General features: G+C 46.7%; 1 protein-coding gene across 1 annotated transcript; it reads right to left on the reverse strand.

The window, feature by feature from the left end:
* Positions 1-1,193: 1,193 nt before the first annotated feature.
* LOC123059145 (flowering-promoting factor 1-like protein 2) lies at positions 1,194-2,098 on the reverse strand. Its single transcript, XM_044481785.1, has one exon. It carries the CDS (start codon positions 1,998-2,000, stop codon positions 1,647-1,649), a length of 354 nt encoding a protein of 117 aa, XP_044337720.1. The 5' UTR covers positions 2,001-2,098; the 3' UTR covers positions 1,194-1,646.
* Between the last annotated feature and the right edge of the window lie 15,711 nt (positions 2,099-17,809).

Raw genomic sequence — 17,809 nt, forward strand, 5'->3', positions numbered from 1 at the left:
AGTGTATGGTTGTAGCTTTCTCTTTCAATGGTTGTAGCTTTTTGCATCTATGGTTGAAACTTTTCTATCAACGGTTGCAGCTATTTTTCTTTGTAGCAGTCCTGGTTAATGCTTTCCCTATCGTTTCGGTTGAAGCTTTTTTCATCAAGGGTCGTAGCATTTTATGTCAACGGTTGTAGCAAAAAAGTTATTCGCTTCCAGCAAAAAAACCTTGCCGCTGCAGCCTGCCGTCATCATTGTAGCAAAAATGTTAAACGGATGTAGCTTTTGCGGTTGCCGATTGCAGCAAAAAAATGACGTGGTTGTAGCAAACACAAAAAAAAAACAAAAAAAGTTTCCAACGTTTTCAGAAAAGCTCCGACTGTGGTTTGGAAAAGATTCAATCGTGTATAAAAAAGCTTCATCCGTTAAGAAACAAAGCTTCAACCAGGCCTGCGACCAGAGAAAAAGTTGCGAACATTGACAGAGAAAGCTTCAACCGTATATAGGAAAAGCTTCAACCGGCTACCGGCGATGGAAAAAGCCGTGGTTGCAGCCCACGGTCACCTCGGTCATCGCCGTCACACACCCCGGCCTCTGCGGGGTTCAATCAGCGTCGCCGTGGTAGCACCCTGTCGCCCCGGTTGCAGCATCTCCCGTGGTCACCCCCCTCGGTCGCCGGCGAGATGGGATGGTCACCGCCTAGAGCCATGGCGAGCTTCGAGCGGGGAATGGAGGCGTGGTGCTGTGACCAGGCGGCGGGGGGGGGGGGGGGGGGGGGGGGGGGGCAGAAGAAGAGGGCGGCGCGCGCCCCCGGCGAGCTGCGCGAGATGTGGGGGAGCTGTGATGAAGGAGATGCGAGGAAGCGGGAGTGACCGGCCCAATGTTCCGCTTGTGCCCCGGCCCCAAACATTTGCCAAAAATCATTCCGAAGTGTAGAGCTTGTGTTTGGATTTCCTCAAACCTGCGAAAAGTTGCACCCCAGAATTCTTTTGACGCAAAATCCCAGGAACCAAGCACCATGTCAACCTTTCTTCTTTTTTCCGTCCGAAATTCAGTTTAACAAAAATGACGTTATCCAAAAAATGTTTCATATGTGTAATTTGGTCAGAAACTGCACGAGCATTCACAAAAAAAAAGAAAGAAAAGAGAAACACCGAGTACGACACAACATAGTGGATACACCACCACTAACGGCACATACTCACACAACATTGAGCAGAGTCGTGGTCGCTTTAAGAATGACGAAGCCATAATAGACGTCTCGGCGGAAACATCACCTTCTACTGAATAATATTCCGCCTTATGAGACACGGCTACATTTGGTTTGCTCTCCGGTACAACGGTTATATAACTACCCCACTAAAACCATTCAACCACATGTTAGTTTTGAGTGAATATTTTTTGATGGCCTTCCCACATTATTACCACACAAGCTTGACGAGCAAATGGCAAGTGATGCACAAGGTCTCTGCACATCGATAGCCTAATACTAGTACATATACATACACACGTATATACGTGCAGGGTACGTACACACAGACACAAGGAGGACAAGTTAAACAGCGGAGATCGATGACGACATGGATGCGACGGTGGCGGCCGCCGGCGCGCACGAGCTAGCCGTGCTTGCTTCATAGAATGGCCGGATCAGCCAGCTAGCTCAGCTAGACGTCGATGACGCGGAAGGCGTCGCGATTCTTGATGACGACGTCGTACATGTGGACGGAGCTGAACTGGCCGAAGTCCTTGGGGAGGGAGATGAGGTCGACGGAGGAGCGCTTGTGGAACCTGAGCATGCAGTCGCCGGCGGCGCCACCCCCGCCGGCGTAGTAGCGCTCCCAGCCGAGCGCGAGGAGCTTGCGCTCCAGCGAGGCGTAGGAGGCGACCACCTCCCCCGTGGGCGTGTGCAGCAGCGCCTTGCGCCGGACCGCCCCGCCGCCGGGAGGTCCCGCCGCCGACGCCGGGTGGTTCTCCACCAGCTTCACCACCCCGTTGCGGAACACCCACACGCCAGACATGGCGCTATGTGTGATATGGTGATCGCTCGCTGGGTGGCTTGGTGGCCTGGATGTGTACTTGATTAGTGTGGCGTGTGTACTTTGGTGGTTGTTGAGGCTGGGATGTGGAAAAGGATGGGGCGTGGTGGGCTATAAATAGAGGCGGCCGGTGCATTGCCGCCAGCGGTGCACTGCATGATACGTACGTTACGTCTCGATGGCGAGAGCGCACGCGCGCATGGCCCCGCCGTGTTTATTCACACTGGGCGAGACAGTGCTCGATTATATGTACTCTGGTATTTTTTTTCTAGTTAAGATCTCTATCGGATAGAGATAAGATCTACCAGTAAACGATGTGAGAAGCAGACCGGTAGAATGGTTAGAAGTATACTGGTATCTCTAACCCATCAGGATTCAAGTTTTAGACTTAATGTTGGTGCTTTGAATTTATTCGTCAATCCCAGGAAAGAAAATTACAATCAAGACCAAAAAATCCCCTGAACTTGACACTGATGCCCATCACCTACCTCTGCACCACAACAACAACCACAAAAAAAAAGACAGATCACCTCCTTATCGGAACTTGACCCAGCTTCACTACTGATGCAGTTTTGTGGATCTCCAAGGTTACTCACTAGAACCGAAGCCATTGTCGTTGAACTAATTAGACCGGGGTAACACCCTGGACATGCCGTCGAACTCTAGATCTATCATCCCGATGCCGGAGGAGAAAATCATACCTGCCTTCCACCAACCACAAACCCAACACACAATCCGTCTTCTAGATGCCGTTAATGCAGACCACTTCAGCGCGTCCGCGCTGGAACAGACGTCGTCGCAACAGTACACAAGTCCGCCACAAGAATGTCGTCGCCACCACCACATGCCCGCTTGGATAGGCTAGTTCCCAAACCCATCACCACTCATACAGTTGATCGCCTTGTTGAGGAAGGAATTTGAGCTTCTTTATTCAGCATCGCTGCCACCGCCGAAGCCAAGATGTCGAATGACCCAAAATCTAAGCCACTAAGCCCCTAAAACCTAAAGCTACATGATCCGGGCGCACGGGATCAGGCGACCCCCTTGACCATCGACGACTGCGAGGTTGTCGGCCGACGGGAGCCACCAAAGGACGGTGCCGAAAGATTGGCCTCTCCTAACAGCGGCTAGTATTCTAGTCACCTGGCACCAGAGAGGAAAACGCTTTACACGTGGCTTATGAGCGTCTGCATCTATACTGCGGTCAGTCATTGCTGTGAGCGGTGCACTGCATGATACGTGCATCGTCTTGATGGCGAGAGCCCACGGGCGCATGGCCCCGCCGTGTTTATTCACTCTGAGCGAGAGATTGCTCGATCGAATATAAGTACTCAAGTATTTTTCTCTAGTTAAGATCTCTATCGGATAGAGATAAGTTCTACCAGTAAACAATGATGAGGAATTTCGTATACCGCACACGTGCATGTCCAAGTGGTGATGTGCATATCGGCGTGACCTGGCCGATCCAGAAATGGACGGCCGGCATGGAACGGGATGCCTGCGCGGTTGTACGTGCAGCATCTCATTCGCCACGGCATGTGCCAACCCTATGATGTTGGACAGTAGATACTCTGTGTAGGAGGAGACCATGCATGCATCTAAGATACGTACGTGTAGTCAGCTGCAGCTAGTATGTACGTGTAGGCAGTAGAGTCTATCTTAGCCATTAAGATACGTATGTGCACACAACACAGATACACGCATATCAAATGTGGTAGCTATCAAGTTTCGGCCGGAATCTCGCTTGTTGGTGACGACGACTCGTCAACTTGCCGTTATGTGCACGCATGCATGCTAGTACCCCCCTACTCCTACGAACGTTCTTCGGTTCTTCTACGGTGCGACGTGCAATTTGATGCTCAAGCGCGCGCGTATATACGGTCGGCTGTACGTATGATGTGATCCATGAGCAACGGCTGACGTGCGGCCGGCCAACGGGAATCATTCCATACACACATCTTCTATATCTAAATAGTTAGCCCCACTAACTATTTCTCGCGACATGCAATCATGCCACATCATCGCACTATATATATAAGAAAAGGCCTACTCCCACTACCATATATCTCTCAATATACAACCAAGCCACTTCATGACATGCATGAAAGAAAGACCCATCTCAACAAGGAAACATACATGAGAACTTTCATTCTATTATGCTATATATATTTAATAAAGATTTTACTACTATATAGTAATCAAACATAATAAATTATATGTATTTTTAGTTTTAGCTTTTTATATTGTTACTTCAAATATTCATGTTTCGTACAACGAATCACAATGGAACGTGTTGCAAAATATTCCTGCAACAACGTGCGGGATATCAACTAGTATCATTAACTTACGCGTTTAATATTATTAAGTTGCCTGAATTTAGCCTCGGATCTCGAGGTGGCCCTTATTGACTTAGGGCGCCTCGCATTCCGGAGGCCATTTGGGACTGCGGAACTTGTCGCCTGGCAGGAACTCCTTGAGTGTATCGCCCTTCAGTCCCTAGACATGGATTAGACGAGCGATCGCATCTCTTGGCATCTGGAGTCTTCGGGCCGCTTCTCTACCACATCGCTCTACTAGGCAAGTGTGGCAGCTCCTGGCCCCTCTCGCATTAATCTGGGTGATTAGAGCATCTCCAGCCGTTGCGCCTCCCAGGAGGCATTTTTTCAGCCTCCTGGGGAGGTGCCGGCGAACATATTTGCGTGGAGGTGGAATTTCTTCCAGCCGTGCCCCCACCCAACAACAGCTGGGAGGAGCTCCTATGGCGGCCACCCCGTCCCGCGCCCACGCCTCGCTGCCCCGTCCACGACCACGCCTAGAGCGACCAGCTAACAGCAGCGGCAGCAGCAGCAAGAAGTAGCAGTAGCAAGAAGGCAACAGCAGCAGAGCTTCAGCGGCAACAACGGCAAAGTAGCAGGCAGCGGCCACGAGCAGCAGCAGTTGGCCCCGCGCACGGGCAAGGGCAGCTGCGGGCGTAGCGCACGACGACAAGAGCAGCGGGGTGCGGCCAGGGGACGGCCGCCTCGCGGGCGGACGCTGCCGGGGGGCGCGTACGGGGCGCCCTGGCGCGAGGCGCGGGCGCGCATCGCGGCCAACGGCCGGAGCTTGGGCCGCCGCAAAAGCAGGGGCGCGGCCGGCAAGTGGATGCGGGACGCGGGCAAGGATGGGCGTGGCGCGGGCGCAGGCAGGAGAGCCCAGGGGGCGGGCTGAGCACGGTGACAACAGACAGGGCGCACGGGATCGGAGCACCGTCTGTGGCGGCCTCGTCGGGTGCGTGCGACTACGACGACGTGTCAAGGTTGAGGAAGGGGTCAAGGCGAGGAGGAGCGCCCGTTCTCGTGCCTGGACGGCTGCGATGCCGCCTCCCGCCGCGGCCCGGCGCTGTTCCAGCGTGACTGCTCGTCGTCCATGTCCGGCGCCATGGACGAGCTCCCTGCCTCCCTGCTCCGGCGCCCTCCCCGTGAGCTCCGGCACCCGCCCGCCGTTACGCCCCCCATGCCCCAGCTCCGGCGCCCTGCTCGCCGCGCCTGTCCCGTCCCGTGCGCTCCTGCTTCAGTGGGTGGGGGATGGGGGAGTGTGAGCGCGTTGGTGGGCCTGCAGAAAAGAGAGGGAGAGAGGCAGTTGAGACACTGAAAGTGGGCCATTTGCACGAAAAACAAGAGTGTCGGCGTGCTCAGCTGCCTCCCGGGGGGCTGGGTTTCGCTTGCGCGCGCCGGCCATATTTTCCGTCTAATCCGGTGAAAAGTGAGGTCGTGGGGGCCCGAGTGGGACGTTTTTTGCCCGCCGGCGCTCAAAAAATGGCCTGGGGAGGGCATCTTGGGGGCGCTAGTGGAGATGCTCTTAGACTGCTGCTGAAGATTCGGATCTTCCTGTGGCAATGGATTCTGGATCGGGTACCTAGAGGTACTCAGGAGGAATGGCCCTGGAGATGGGATTTGCCCCTTTTGTGGGACGAGGGAGGACTCGAATCACATCTTCTTCACCCGCGTGTCCGCGCAATTTCTTTGGAGTTGCTTCCGGGAGGTGGTTGGCGGACGTTGGTGTAACAACAACTTCCCCGACCTCTTCGAGGAAATCCAGGCCTCTCTATAGTGTTCCTGCCACATTAGGTGACTGGGTATTGGGGTTCCCGCGTGGACGCTATGGACAGTCCAAAATAAACTTATGATCCAGCGTGTGCTTCTCCGACGAGCTACTGACGCGGTTTTAAAAATGTGTGGCTATTTACAGCTCTAGCGGCCGGCTAGTCGCCCGCAAGACCAAGACGCCATCGACATCTTCATTGCAGATCTTCACGCGATGGCCTTCCACTTGGCGCCGCCGCTTCCTCCACCACCGCCGTAGTCGGATTATCCACTTGGTAGTTTGTGATTCTTTTTTGTTTTATTTAGGGCTTTTTGAGTTGTGCCCTCAACAGAACCCTCAAGTACTCTATTTGTGTGCTACCTTTGTGTGTAGTGTGAATCTTTATTGGATCTCTGTGACTCTGGTGATTTGCTTTATATATAAAGTGGGGCGAAATCTTTTTCCGGTAATTTACAATTTGTGCCAGCGATATCCGGAGAGCGTAGCCCGGGATGGAGCTGGTCACGACTAGATGTGGTGTCCTGAGATGCCGGGTCAGGAGCAACCTGGAGCCAGGAACGACACGGCTAAAACGAGTCCGAGGTTGGTTGGTGCAAGACAGAGTGCTCGATGGAGCCAGGGAAGACGATGGCGCTAGAGGGATGGCTAGGGACGCCGATTGACCCACAGTGGTGGAGGCGGGAAGGACAGTGAGGTGAGGCATGCGTAATCGACCAAAGACATTTTCTTTAAATCAACCTACGATGTAAAATAAGTGTCGTGGTTTTAGTTCAACCAATATATTTGTGGCTGTATTTTTTTTTTTTGAATTCGTGGTTGTAGTCTTTAATTAGCTACCTTATGTGATAGGTGAGCGACGGGTGACGGCCGATGGGAATCATGCCATGCATGCATAGTGCAAGGAGCAGTGATATCGATGGAATCCAATCCCTTGATCCACGGACCTAGACAGCCCGTAGCTGCAGCCAAAGGCTAGGCCTGCATATGGAAGCATCCATCGATCGATTCGCCGATCGATTGGTCGGAACATGCATAGAGAGGAGAGAAGAAGATATAGCCAGCTAGTACCTAGCTAGATGCGTCACGGGTGACCGCAAATAGTCTCTCTCTCTTTCTGCACCTCACTGTCATTTTGAGATCGACTTTATGCTCGAGCAATTAGGCGATAAGATAGCTGGACTGATTGATCGCGACGGAACCATGTGTGCGTGCATCCAAGGATTCGGAGCCCATTTGCTTGGGCCAATGCCATGATTGATCCACCGGCTTTTTGTTATCTGGTCTGCCCTCCATGCATGCCTCCTCCCTCAGTGGGAATATAGTTAACTTTTCAGTTAATGGCGCAAAAATCACACCCCGTTCATATAACAGAACCACAACTGTAAACTATTTCCATCATAAAATTTTCAGTGCAAAACATCTTTGAAAATCCTAATGACGTCTGCATATCAACACCGACAGAATCAGACGTTAAGGTAGACACAACTCTTTTTTCTCTCTCCGTTCACCCCTCTTAGGTTTTTAGCCACATACACTCGCATTGTCTAACCCCATATATCCGGTACGCATTGAAGTACTCGGGCATATTAACGGTTTTAGTGCTTAAGGCATCTCCAACGGGCAATGACAACCAGCAAATTTCCTATCGCATCCGTCCGCGAACAGGGAGGGACCAGCCCGTGGACACGGATGCGGGAGGCAGCCATCCAACCGCCGCATACATTTTCACAACAACTTAAACTAACCGGACTAAATTCGATCAAACACCATTGGATTTTATTACATTTACATTAACTAAATGGAGCCCATCTGTCTAAGTATATTTAATCTAAATGGTCGCTGGCGCTTGTTCCCTGTGTCCGGCCATGAACCAAGAGAACTGAAACTTCACCGTCTCCAGCTCCGCCTCGACGCTCTCCAGCACTGCCTCCGTGACCTCCTTCTCCAGAGGCCCGGAAAGTGAAGCTGTCCGCCTTCGCATCCATCTGCCCAACCCAATGGGTACCTAAATCACAAATTAGCACACATGCTCATATCCATTGGGTATCCAATGGATACAATATATAGCATTAAAGTTTAATAGATAGTAAAATGAGTTTAAAATTTAAGTGATGATGGGCGAGCAGTATAGCACTAGCACGGCCTCCTCCGGTAGGTGGCCTCTTGGAGACATCAAGGGAGTATGATCAGCGGTTGGTGGATGCCCATCACAGAGGGAGGCGGTGGTGGGAAGAATGCGGGTCGCTAGATCGATAGTTGGACACGAGTCTGGTAGCGAAGAGTCAAGAGTTCGTCTTTTTGAGGAGTCACATAGGACGTCGAGAGTTGACCCCACAAGTCATAATAGTTATTTTCATTGATCATTATTACAAATTTTTTAGGTATCTATTGGGTTACCCATGGACATAATTTCATACCCATGCCCCACCCATATATTTTGTGAGTACGGATATCCAATACTAGTGGATACAAATCTCTTCAAGTCTTGCCCATGTCGATTGTGTTCGGGTAGGGTACCCACGGATACCCATACCCATAGGCAAAACTGCCATCCATAAGATCAACCACAACATTCAACCATGCATGGGGAAATGTTTTCCATTCAATTATTCTTACTTATATAAAATAATGTTGTTGCAACTATACAAAATCAAATATAATAAGAGTCATGTGTATTTTAAATTTTGATTCTTTTTTGAAATGAAAGGGGTTTCCCTCCGCCCCAACTTTTATTGAAAGCCAAGGCAAAACCAACGACCAAAAAGACTGTTTAACAGCGCCTGGCAACAACCTGAGAGTAGCTGCCACAGATAGAACCCAAGCATAGATAGATCTACCCTATTACATCAGCAGTTTTTATCAGAACAGGTTCAGGAACTAGACGCATAACCAGTAAAAGAAAAAGCCCTAGCTATGGATCCAGCTCCCCTCCTCATTTTATTCCCTCTTCACATCCAGGCGATTCTAAGCAACTCCCCTCTTCGGTGGTCCAAAAGCCTTAAGCACCGGAGAAGTAGCGCACCCTGAGCTTCTGAGCATAATATTTTCCATTTCTTGATCGTCGCCCCCAACAGGTCCAAGACACACCGCATACTTTGCCATCTTCGCCCCTGGAAAACAAAATCATTCCGAAGACGCCATAAGCTCCACAAGGCAGCAGCAGAAACCATATTCAAGACTTCATAATGCTTCCTTCTCTTCCAGAAGGAAGATAATTGATCAAAAGAGTTAGGAACATCAATCACAAAGATATCAGCAATTAAACTCCAAACAGACTTAGCAATAATGCAGTCAAAAAACAGATGCTGGATAGATTCAGGTTCGCAGCAGAAGACACAAGACATGTCCTCCACATGTCTACGCTTAGCTAAGTTATCTCTGGTTAAACTCTTGTTGTAATAAACCAGCTAGAGAAAAACATGTATATTCGGCGGCACTTTGATTTTCCATATATCATCTTTAATGACAGAAGGAATCCCTCCAAAGTTAATAAACTTATAGAAGGATTTGACAGAGTATTTGTTAGAAGAATCTAACATCCAGAGAGGTTGATCCGGAGAGTCAGACAGCCAAACAGTCTTAACAATCTCGGTGAGTTCCTCCCATCTTGCTAGTGTATTTTCAGTGACACACCTCCTAAATGTTAACCGCAGCTCACCATCCACCCAGACCTGAGCCAGGGTAGAGTCCTGCTGCTGGCAAATACTGTAAAGATCCCAAAAAGCAGTTTTTAAAGAACAATCTCCTGTCCAAATGTCATGCCAGAAGGCAATGCTGTTCCCATCCCCCGGGACCCATCTATAAAAATTCTTAACAGCTGCAAGAGCCCAAGATAAATTTTTCATGAATGGAGAACCAAGAACCACCCTAGTGTTAAAATGATCTTTACAGTATAGATGGGTCCCCCGGGACCCATCTATAGAATTTTGATTCTCATGGCAGCAAACCGAATTTTCATCACTCAATTCACATAGCAACACGTGGACCGAATAACCTCAGAAAATGATGATTATGAATTCCAGGAGGAGTCCTGCAGGTACTATGGATCCTACCTGGAAACGGGAATTAATTATGACAGGTTATTTTTCTCGATTCCGTTGTACGTGCAGTAGCCATTTGAGCTCCCTTCCATCTAACGAGAGACTCTCTGATCTTAGCGTGCGTCACAACCAGCATCTCCTTCAACCTCTCGCATTATTTTCCTTCACTCTGGACGTGTACGAATATGCGCATCTGGTTGGGTGCACCACGCACACACGCACGCACGCATGTTACACGTAGTACGACCGGCCGGGCTCGGATTGCATGCAGAGTACGTACGCCTCGTCTACCGCTCTGGACGTGTCCGTACGTTGGCATTATCTGACGGGACCACGGCAATCAGGCAGAGCATTATCGTGCCGCATCAAGGCGCTGGTGATGAGCACGACCAGGTCAATGACGGTGACGCGTCGCGAGTACAGGTGGGAGATCTTGGGAACCCCCTGACGTGCGGCTACCCCCCTCGCCGACAGCTGTGGCTTGGGGCCGGCCCGGCCACACGAGCCGTCGCGGTCGCCACTTAATGGTCCACAGTGCGTGCATGTGGTCACGGCCGGAGCCTGGAGATGAGCCACGCACTGCACTGAGGACTGCCCCGCAAGAACTGGACGAGATATCCATCCATGATCCATGCATGTGCTGGCATGCACGTGCAGCTCCTTCAACGGTGCACAGCGCCGGCATTGAAGCGAGCATGATTGCATGCATGCATGGGCGTCGGCGTGGCCCAGCACGTCAATTCTCCCAGATCACGCTGCAGGAAGAGTTGGGTGAGATTGAGCGAGTGAGACGTCCGCGCAAGACTTTTTAGCTGCTGGCGGTGCTGTTAGCCTTGAAGAGTACGCGTGGGCGTGTGCGTTTAGCGACGTAGTATACGCACTTGTGCGCGCGTGCAAAATGTGGAAGAGTGCCTGTGCTAGTTAAAACCCTAGCTAGTCGCTGCAGCGTACTAACAATGATTGAAATGTAGTAGTACAAAGAATTGGATCGTCAAGAATGATTGAGCGTACGCTAAGATATGGCCCGTGGTCCTCACGAGTCACGAGCATATATAAGATAAGAGGTGCATTAATTCCTGGCCACGAAAAAGGTATTGAATAAAGCTAAGCTGCCGATATGTCATGCCATCTAGCTAGTGGAACAGTGTTTTCGGCATCAAGCATTAATGAAGGACACTGCATACGTTTTATTGATACTAAATCCGAAAGTGCGCGCATTGCTTTTCGCCGTAAAGAATAGATCATCCATGGAGTAGTGTATCGAATCTTGAATGGAAGGAAAGGCTATATAGAGAATATCGGAAAGGTTTTCCTCATCGGAAAAGATGAATGAATTCCATTTGTTGGGTTACATTGCTCTACATTTTATAAGACTGAAAAGAAGCTCGTGGAATCGTCGTGACTTTATCAGTTGTGCCCAATTCAGGATTAGAAGACATAACCATGTGATAACATTCCCGTGAAGATAAGACGTGGCGTCATATTCTATGAATGATTAGAATATCATGCGGAGAACCAACCTAGATGATTGCATGATTAGGAGGATGGTTGTAACCCGAGGCCACTAGGGACCACACCTGATGGAGAAGGGGGTGGGCAATGTTATTCAACACTCTTCCTCATGTCTAAGCTGTTTCATGCCTTAGACGTGTGATCGGTGTAGGCTACAACTATTTTTATTAATAATATATTGACAGGGTCTTAAACTTGAGATCTCTTGGCTCTGTATCATATTGAATAAACTAGTCATCAACATGTGCAAGTGCATGAGCGAGCATTATACACAAAACTATAATATAGTGAAAACTTGTAGCACTTTTTGGGATATTATTACAGAAACATGTAAAGATTTCCAATATTCTGCTATTCATACCATGCAATTTTTTTTGCTTCAATAAGTTTCTTATTATCAATTTCCATAATAGCATGAAGATGTATAAACATTTGAGAACATAGACACATAGTTGAACTCTTAAGAGCATACTTCATAAGAACAGAAAGAATAAAGGATCTACAATACAATCTTCAAAATGATGAGATGCAACTTCTCAGTTGTACTATCCTCGGAACTATACTTCATCACACGACCACACGAGCTCTAGCATTTTGAATTTGAGATCTCGTGGCTCTGTACAACATGTGCAAAGCGCACGGGCTAGCATTAGATAGAATATTGGAATATAGTGAACTTGTAGAAATTTTGGGGGGTATTATTATGAAAACACGTAAAAGTTTCCGATTCTTATTCTATTTTTCATAGAATGCGAAAATAACGACACTGTTTCAATAAGTCTCTTATTATCAAGGTGAAGTTTCTGGTGAAAATGCTCACACAATGAAAATCTAAAAACTTTTAGTGTTGGCCATTTGATCAACGAGGAACGTCACAAATCGAAGGCGGCGTCCTAGGCGAAGTATCCGGTGAAAACACCCATTTAGTGAAAATCTAAAAAAACTTATAGTATTGACCATCAGATTACTGAGGAACGACATGGATTGATGGTGAGATCCAAACCAGCCACTTCGACGCAAGTTTATAGGTAGGGTCTGCCTAAGCTTCATCTAGATGAGACTTTGTTATGTCACAACTAAGTGACATCATTGTTAAATTGTGGTATTTTTTAGCAAATTAAATTGTGGTCTCCAATGCGCCCAATCTTTTTCCCGTGCATTCTGGTAGTGGTTTTGATGAAGGTTTTTCCCCGCTGCCCCCATCCGCACTGCAGGCCCACCAACTATTGAGCCTAGCCCTTTACAGTTTTTTTAGCAGAACTTGTAAAAAGAATCATGAGTTGATATCCTATTATGCTAGGCCGGTTGTTGTTCTTTTAAGGCCGCCCTCTCCACAAGACACAGAAAAGAAAAACAAGACAACCGGTGCAGTTTGTGTGCAACAGGAGAAACAACAAAAATGATAGCAAGAAAAACTGAGAGGAGCCTTATAAGACAACTGATGCAGTTTGCTCTGCTTTTTTTTGTTAATTTAAAAAAATGTGAAATAAAAAATGGTTTTCAAAAAAATGTTTGCAAATTTTAAAAGATGTTCAGGAATTTTAAAATTTTTCATGAATTTTAAAAAAACTTTTGTGACTATGAAAATTGTTCACGCGTTCAATATAAATTTGTGGATTTGAAAAATATTCATGAATGTTTTAAAAAATCAAGAGTTTAAAAAAGTTCACAACTTTAAGAAAAATGTTGATGCTTTATAAAAATCATAAGCATTTAGAAAAAACTTGTGGACATGCAATTGGCCAGAAACCCCTTATTGCCCCTAGTTGTTGGGGGTCATACAGTTGAAGTCGACTTACAACGCTTGCACTTACAATTCTAGTGGTGGACATGCAAACTAGTCAACAACCATCCCCTACCAATCAGTTGCAGACGCATTGGAGGTCATGTAGTTGAAGTCGGGTTGCAACACTTGTAGTTACAAGTCTAGTGATGGGCATGCAACTAACCAACAACTCTCCTACTAGCCCCCATTGTAGTCATGTTTGGGTCATGCAGTTGTAGTTGGGTTACAACGCTTGCAGTTCCAATTCTCGTCGTGCACATGCAACTGGCTGTTAACCCTAGTTGCAGTCGCAGTGGGGGTCATGCAGTTACAGTCTAGTTGCAGCACTTGTAGTTGCATGTCCAGTGTTGGACATGCAACTGGCAGATAACCCCCTAACGATTCTGTTGTGGTCATGCTGGGGGGAATGCAGTTGCAGTTAGTTTACAACGCTTACAGTTGCAAGTCCAGTGGTGGACATACAACTGATCGATACCCAGTTGCAGTTGCATTGGGGACACACAGTGGTTGGGTCGCAACCTGTTGGAAATATGCCCTATGGGCAATAATATTTGTATTATTATTTACATGCTTATAATTAAATGTTTATATTCTATGCTATAACTGTTATGGTTCTTGAATATGCGATTTAGAGGAAAACTCATAAGCACGTGTAGAATATTAAACGGAGTGTTGCATCATGGTTATGATTTCCTGGTCATGGGCATAAGTTAGGAGTAACAAGGATGGCGACAACTTTGAGAGTATGATGTTAGAAGAATGATCATATTAAATTCACCCAACTTGTTTGTTATACTTTGAGATGCCATCGTCACAAGTCGAAAGTTCTTAACACGGAGTGTTAACTTTGCTCACTTCCTTAGACCATGAGATTATCGAGTCACTTCATACCAGACGATACTTTTTGGGGTTGCTCCAACGTCATTGGTAACACAGTGATCACAATGACACCTTATAGGTTTATCGAAAAGTGTGATAAGGGGCAAGATAGCTCAAAAGTGGGATTTTCTCCTCTGATGATGCAGAGATATTCTTAGGGACCTATTAGTGTCACGGCATCTAACATTGTTTGTCCAGAAACATGTTACTTAGTCATAGGGATGCAGGAACATGGTAACGAGAAAGATGAACAAAATTGGTAACGAGGAGACTGGTATAAGGAGCATGGAAATTACTCAGGAGGATGCCGACATATCTCACCTTGGGTTTTGTAAAGAATCACGAAGCAAAGGGAACATCACATGATAACTGAAGGTTCACTCCACTACCATTCGTGTGAGTATAGGGGTCAACATGGATGTCCATGGTTCCGTTATTGATCATTGAAAAAAGGAAGTTTTATTCATGTCTATATTTCACCGAACCTGCAGGGTCACACACTTAAGATGATTTTGATATGTTGAGTAGTAACTAAGTTAGGAGTATTGGAGGATGTCACTGGAAAAGTTTCAGGGACAATGGAAATCGTTTGAAGAGAGAACCGAAGTGTTTCAGGAAAACCGGAAGTGTTCTAGAGAAAACCGAGTAGACCAGATAGGTGGAATAAGTTCCAGCGAACTTGATAAATATTTAGGAGGGCTCCCCCAAGAAATGTTTAGGAACCTTGGGTTGCCCCAAATAGGCTAGGCCTATTGTGTGGGATAGCCACATAGGCCTTAGGCCCATGTAGGTGGCGCCTCGCCCTAGCCTTGGCCCCCCAAGCTAGGGGCGGCTAGGGTTGGATGGACATGGCACCACCCCCTTGGATGCCGCCCTCGGGGGATCTCCTCTTCCAAGTCAACCCCCTCCCACCTATATATACTAAGAGGGGGCACCCCTCATTTCTACACACAAATCCCGTGAAGGTTCGGGCACCACCCTCTCTCTAGTTATCCACCATCACCCTTCACGAAGGGCTACTCCTCCCTCTACTTATTCTCAGCCTTGACCTAGCTCTAAACGGCGAAGCCTTGCTGTATCAGAGTATTCCTATATGCACAATCTAACAGAGGAATCGTACATTTGGTTCTAGTTTGAAGAATCGGTATGTGGGACTTCAAGAACTTGATCTTCACTAACTCTTCTTCCATTGTAACTTGTTAGTTGGTAAGATCAGATCTAACCCTATAGGCATGTTCTTCACAGTGATCCCTGGATATCAATCATAGCAGAATTTTTTGTTTTCTACTACATTTCCAAACAGTGGCATCATGAGCGATCTATGAGTAGATGTGCAGGCTACGATATAGAACACATGAGATTGTGTGTGTGTTCCAGAAAAGTTTTCTGGTAGATTAGATCTATTGCTAACAAGTTGAGTAGTAAATGAGTTATATTTCTTGATAAAATTTGTGCGGGAGGAAGATAAGACTCATAGTGTTAGATGCAATCTTCCACTTAATGTTCTTGTTGCTTCCCTTTAATTTGCGGTTTTGAGATCTTGACGGCATTGTGCAAACTTTGCTACAAAGTTCTAGAAATATGTGATCCTTCTATGCTGGTTAACAAATCAAAGAAGTGCTTTAGTTCTGTGGGTTTCACTTTAGTCAAGAAAGATGAACTTCCAGAAAACTGCAGGGCTTGTCGATTTTGATCCGCACAGGGCCACACATATGACGAAGTTTTGTGTGGGGATAGAGATTTTTAATTAGGTCTCTTCCCTCAAACAAACCCCGCAAAGTTAATCTAGCTACATGGATAATCATACTTGATGATGAACGTAGGTAGCTTTGGTTTGTTCAAAACCCTAGAAGCGACATGAACTAAAGTTTTGCTAAAACCGATTAGAGGATGTATAACTTGATTTTGCAGGATGCATGTGATGTGGTATAGCCTTCATCATGATAATGTGTTTATGTATGAGATTGTAATACAATGTAATTATTTAAGTGACCTGCTTGTCACAATATGGCATGATGGGTGGAGCCCTATGATTATCACTTTAATGGCCTGTGTCAAAATTTGATGTAATATGATTTCATAGAATAGCTATAGAGATAGAGATGATGGTGACAAGCTTGCAAAGGAGGACCCCCATCGTGAGGAGGCTGTCACTTTGGGGTTACCAGATCATAACACATAGTAGGTGACTATTGTCTTGCAAAATAGGATCAAGAACTCACATATATTCATGAAAACATAATAGGTTCAGATCTGAAACCATGGCACTCGGGCCCTAGTGATAAGCATTAAGCATAGAAAAGTCATAGTAACATCAATCTCAGAACATAATGGATACTAGGGATCAAACCCTAACAAAGCTAACTCGATTACATGATAAATCGCATCCAACCCATCACCGTCCAGCAAGCCTACGATGGAATTACTCACGCACGGAGGTGAGCATCATGAAATTGGTGATGGAGGATGGTTGATGATGACGATGGCGATGAATTCCCCTCTCCGAAGCCCCGAACGGACTCTAGATCAGCCCTCCAGAGAGAGATTAGGGCTTGGCGGCGGCTCCGTATCGTAAAACACGATGAATCCTTCTCCCTGATTTTTTTCTCCCTGAAAGTAAATATATAGAGTTGAGTTGAGGTCGGTGGAGCCTTAGGGGACCCACGAGACAGGGGGGCGCGCCCCCACCCTCATGGACAGGGTGTGGGCCCCCTGGTGTTGATTCTTTCGCTATTATTTTTTTATAAATTCAAAAAATATTCTCCGTGAAGTTTCAGGTCATTCCGAGAACTTTTATTTCTACACAAAAAAACACCATGGCAATTCTGCTGAAAAAACAACGTCAGTCCGGGTTAATTCCATTCAAATCATACAAGTTAGAGTCCAAAACAAGGTCAAAAGTGTTTGGAAAAGTAGATACGATGGAGATGTGTCAACTCCCCCAAGCTTAAACCTTTGGTAGTCCTCAAGCAATTCAGTTGACAAACTGAAAGTGATAAAGAAATTTTTTTACAAACTCGATCTTGTTGTTGTAAATATGTAAAGCCAACATTCAAGTTTTTAGCAAAGATTATGAACTAACCATATTCACCATAACATTTAGGTCTCATGTTTACTCATATCAATGGCATAATCAACTAGCGAGCAATAATAGTAAATCTCGGATGACAACACTTTCTCAAAACAATCATAATATGATATAACAAGATGGTATCTCGCTAGCCCTTTCTTAGACCGCAAAACGTAAATGCAGAGCACCTCTGAAGATCAAGGACTGACTAAACATTGTAATTCATGGTAAAAGAGATCCAGTCACAATTATACTCAATGTAAATTAATAGTAATGCATGCAAATGACAGCAGTGCTCTCCAACTGGTGCTTCTTAATAAGAGGATGGTGACTCAACATAAAAGTAAATAGATAGGCTCTTTGCAGAGGGAAGCAGGGATTTGTAGAGGTGCCAGAGCTCAATTTTTGAAATAGAGATAAA

Source organism: Triticum aestivum, chromosome 3A, assembly GCF_018294505.1.
Source record: "Triticum aestivum cultivar Chinese Spring chromosome 3A, IWGSC CS RefSeq v2.1, whole genome shotgun sequence".
In the NCBI taxonomy this organism is placed as follows: Eukaryota; Viridiplantae; Streptophyta; class Magnoliopsida; order Poales; family Poaceae; genus Triticum; species Triticum aestivum.

What these genes read in the sequence shown, in the direction of transcription:
- LOC123059145 (XM_044481785.1), bottom strand. Translation starts at nt 2,000, where the DNA reads ATGTCTGGCGTGTGGGTGTTCCGCAACGGGGTGGTGAAGCTGGTGGAG.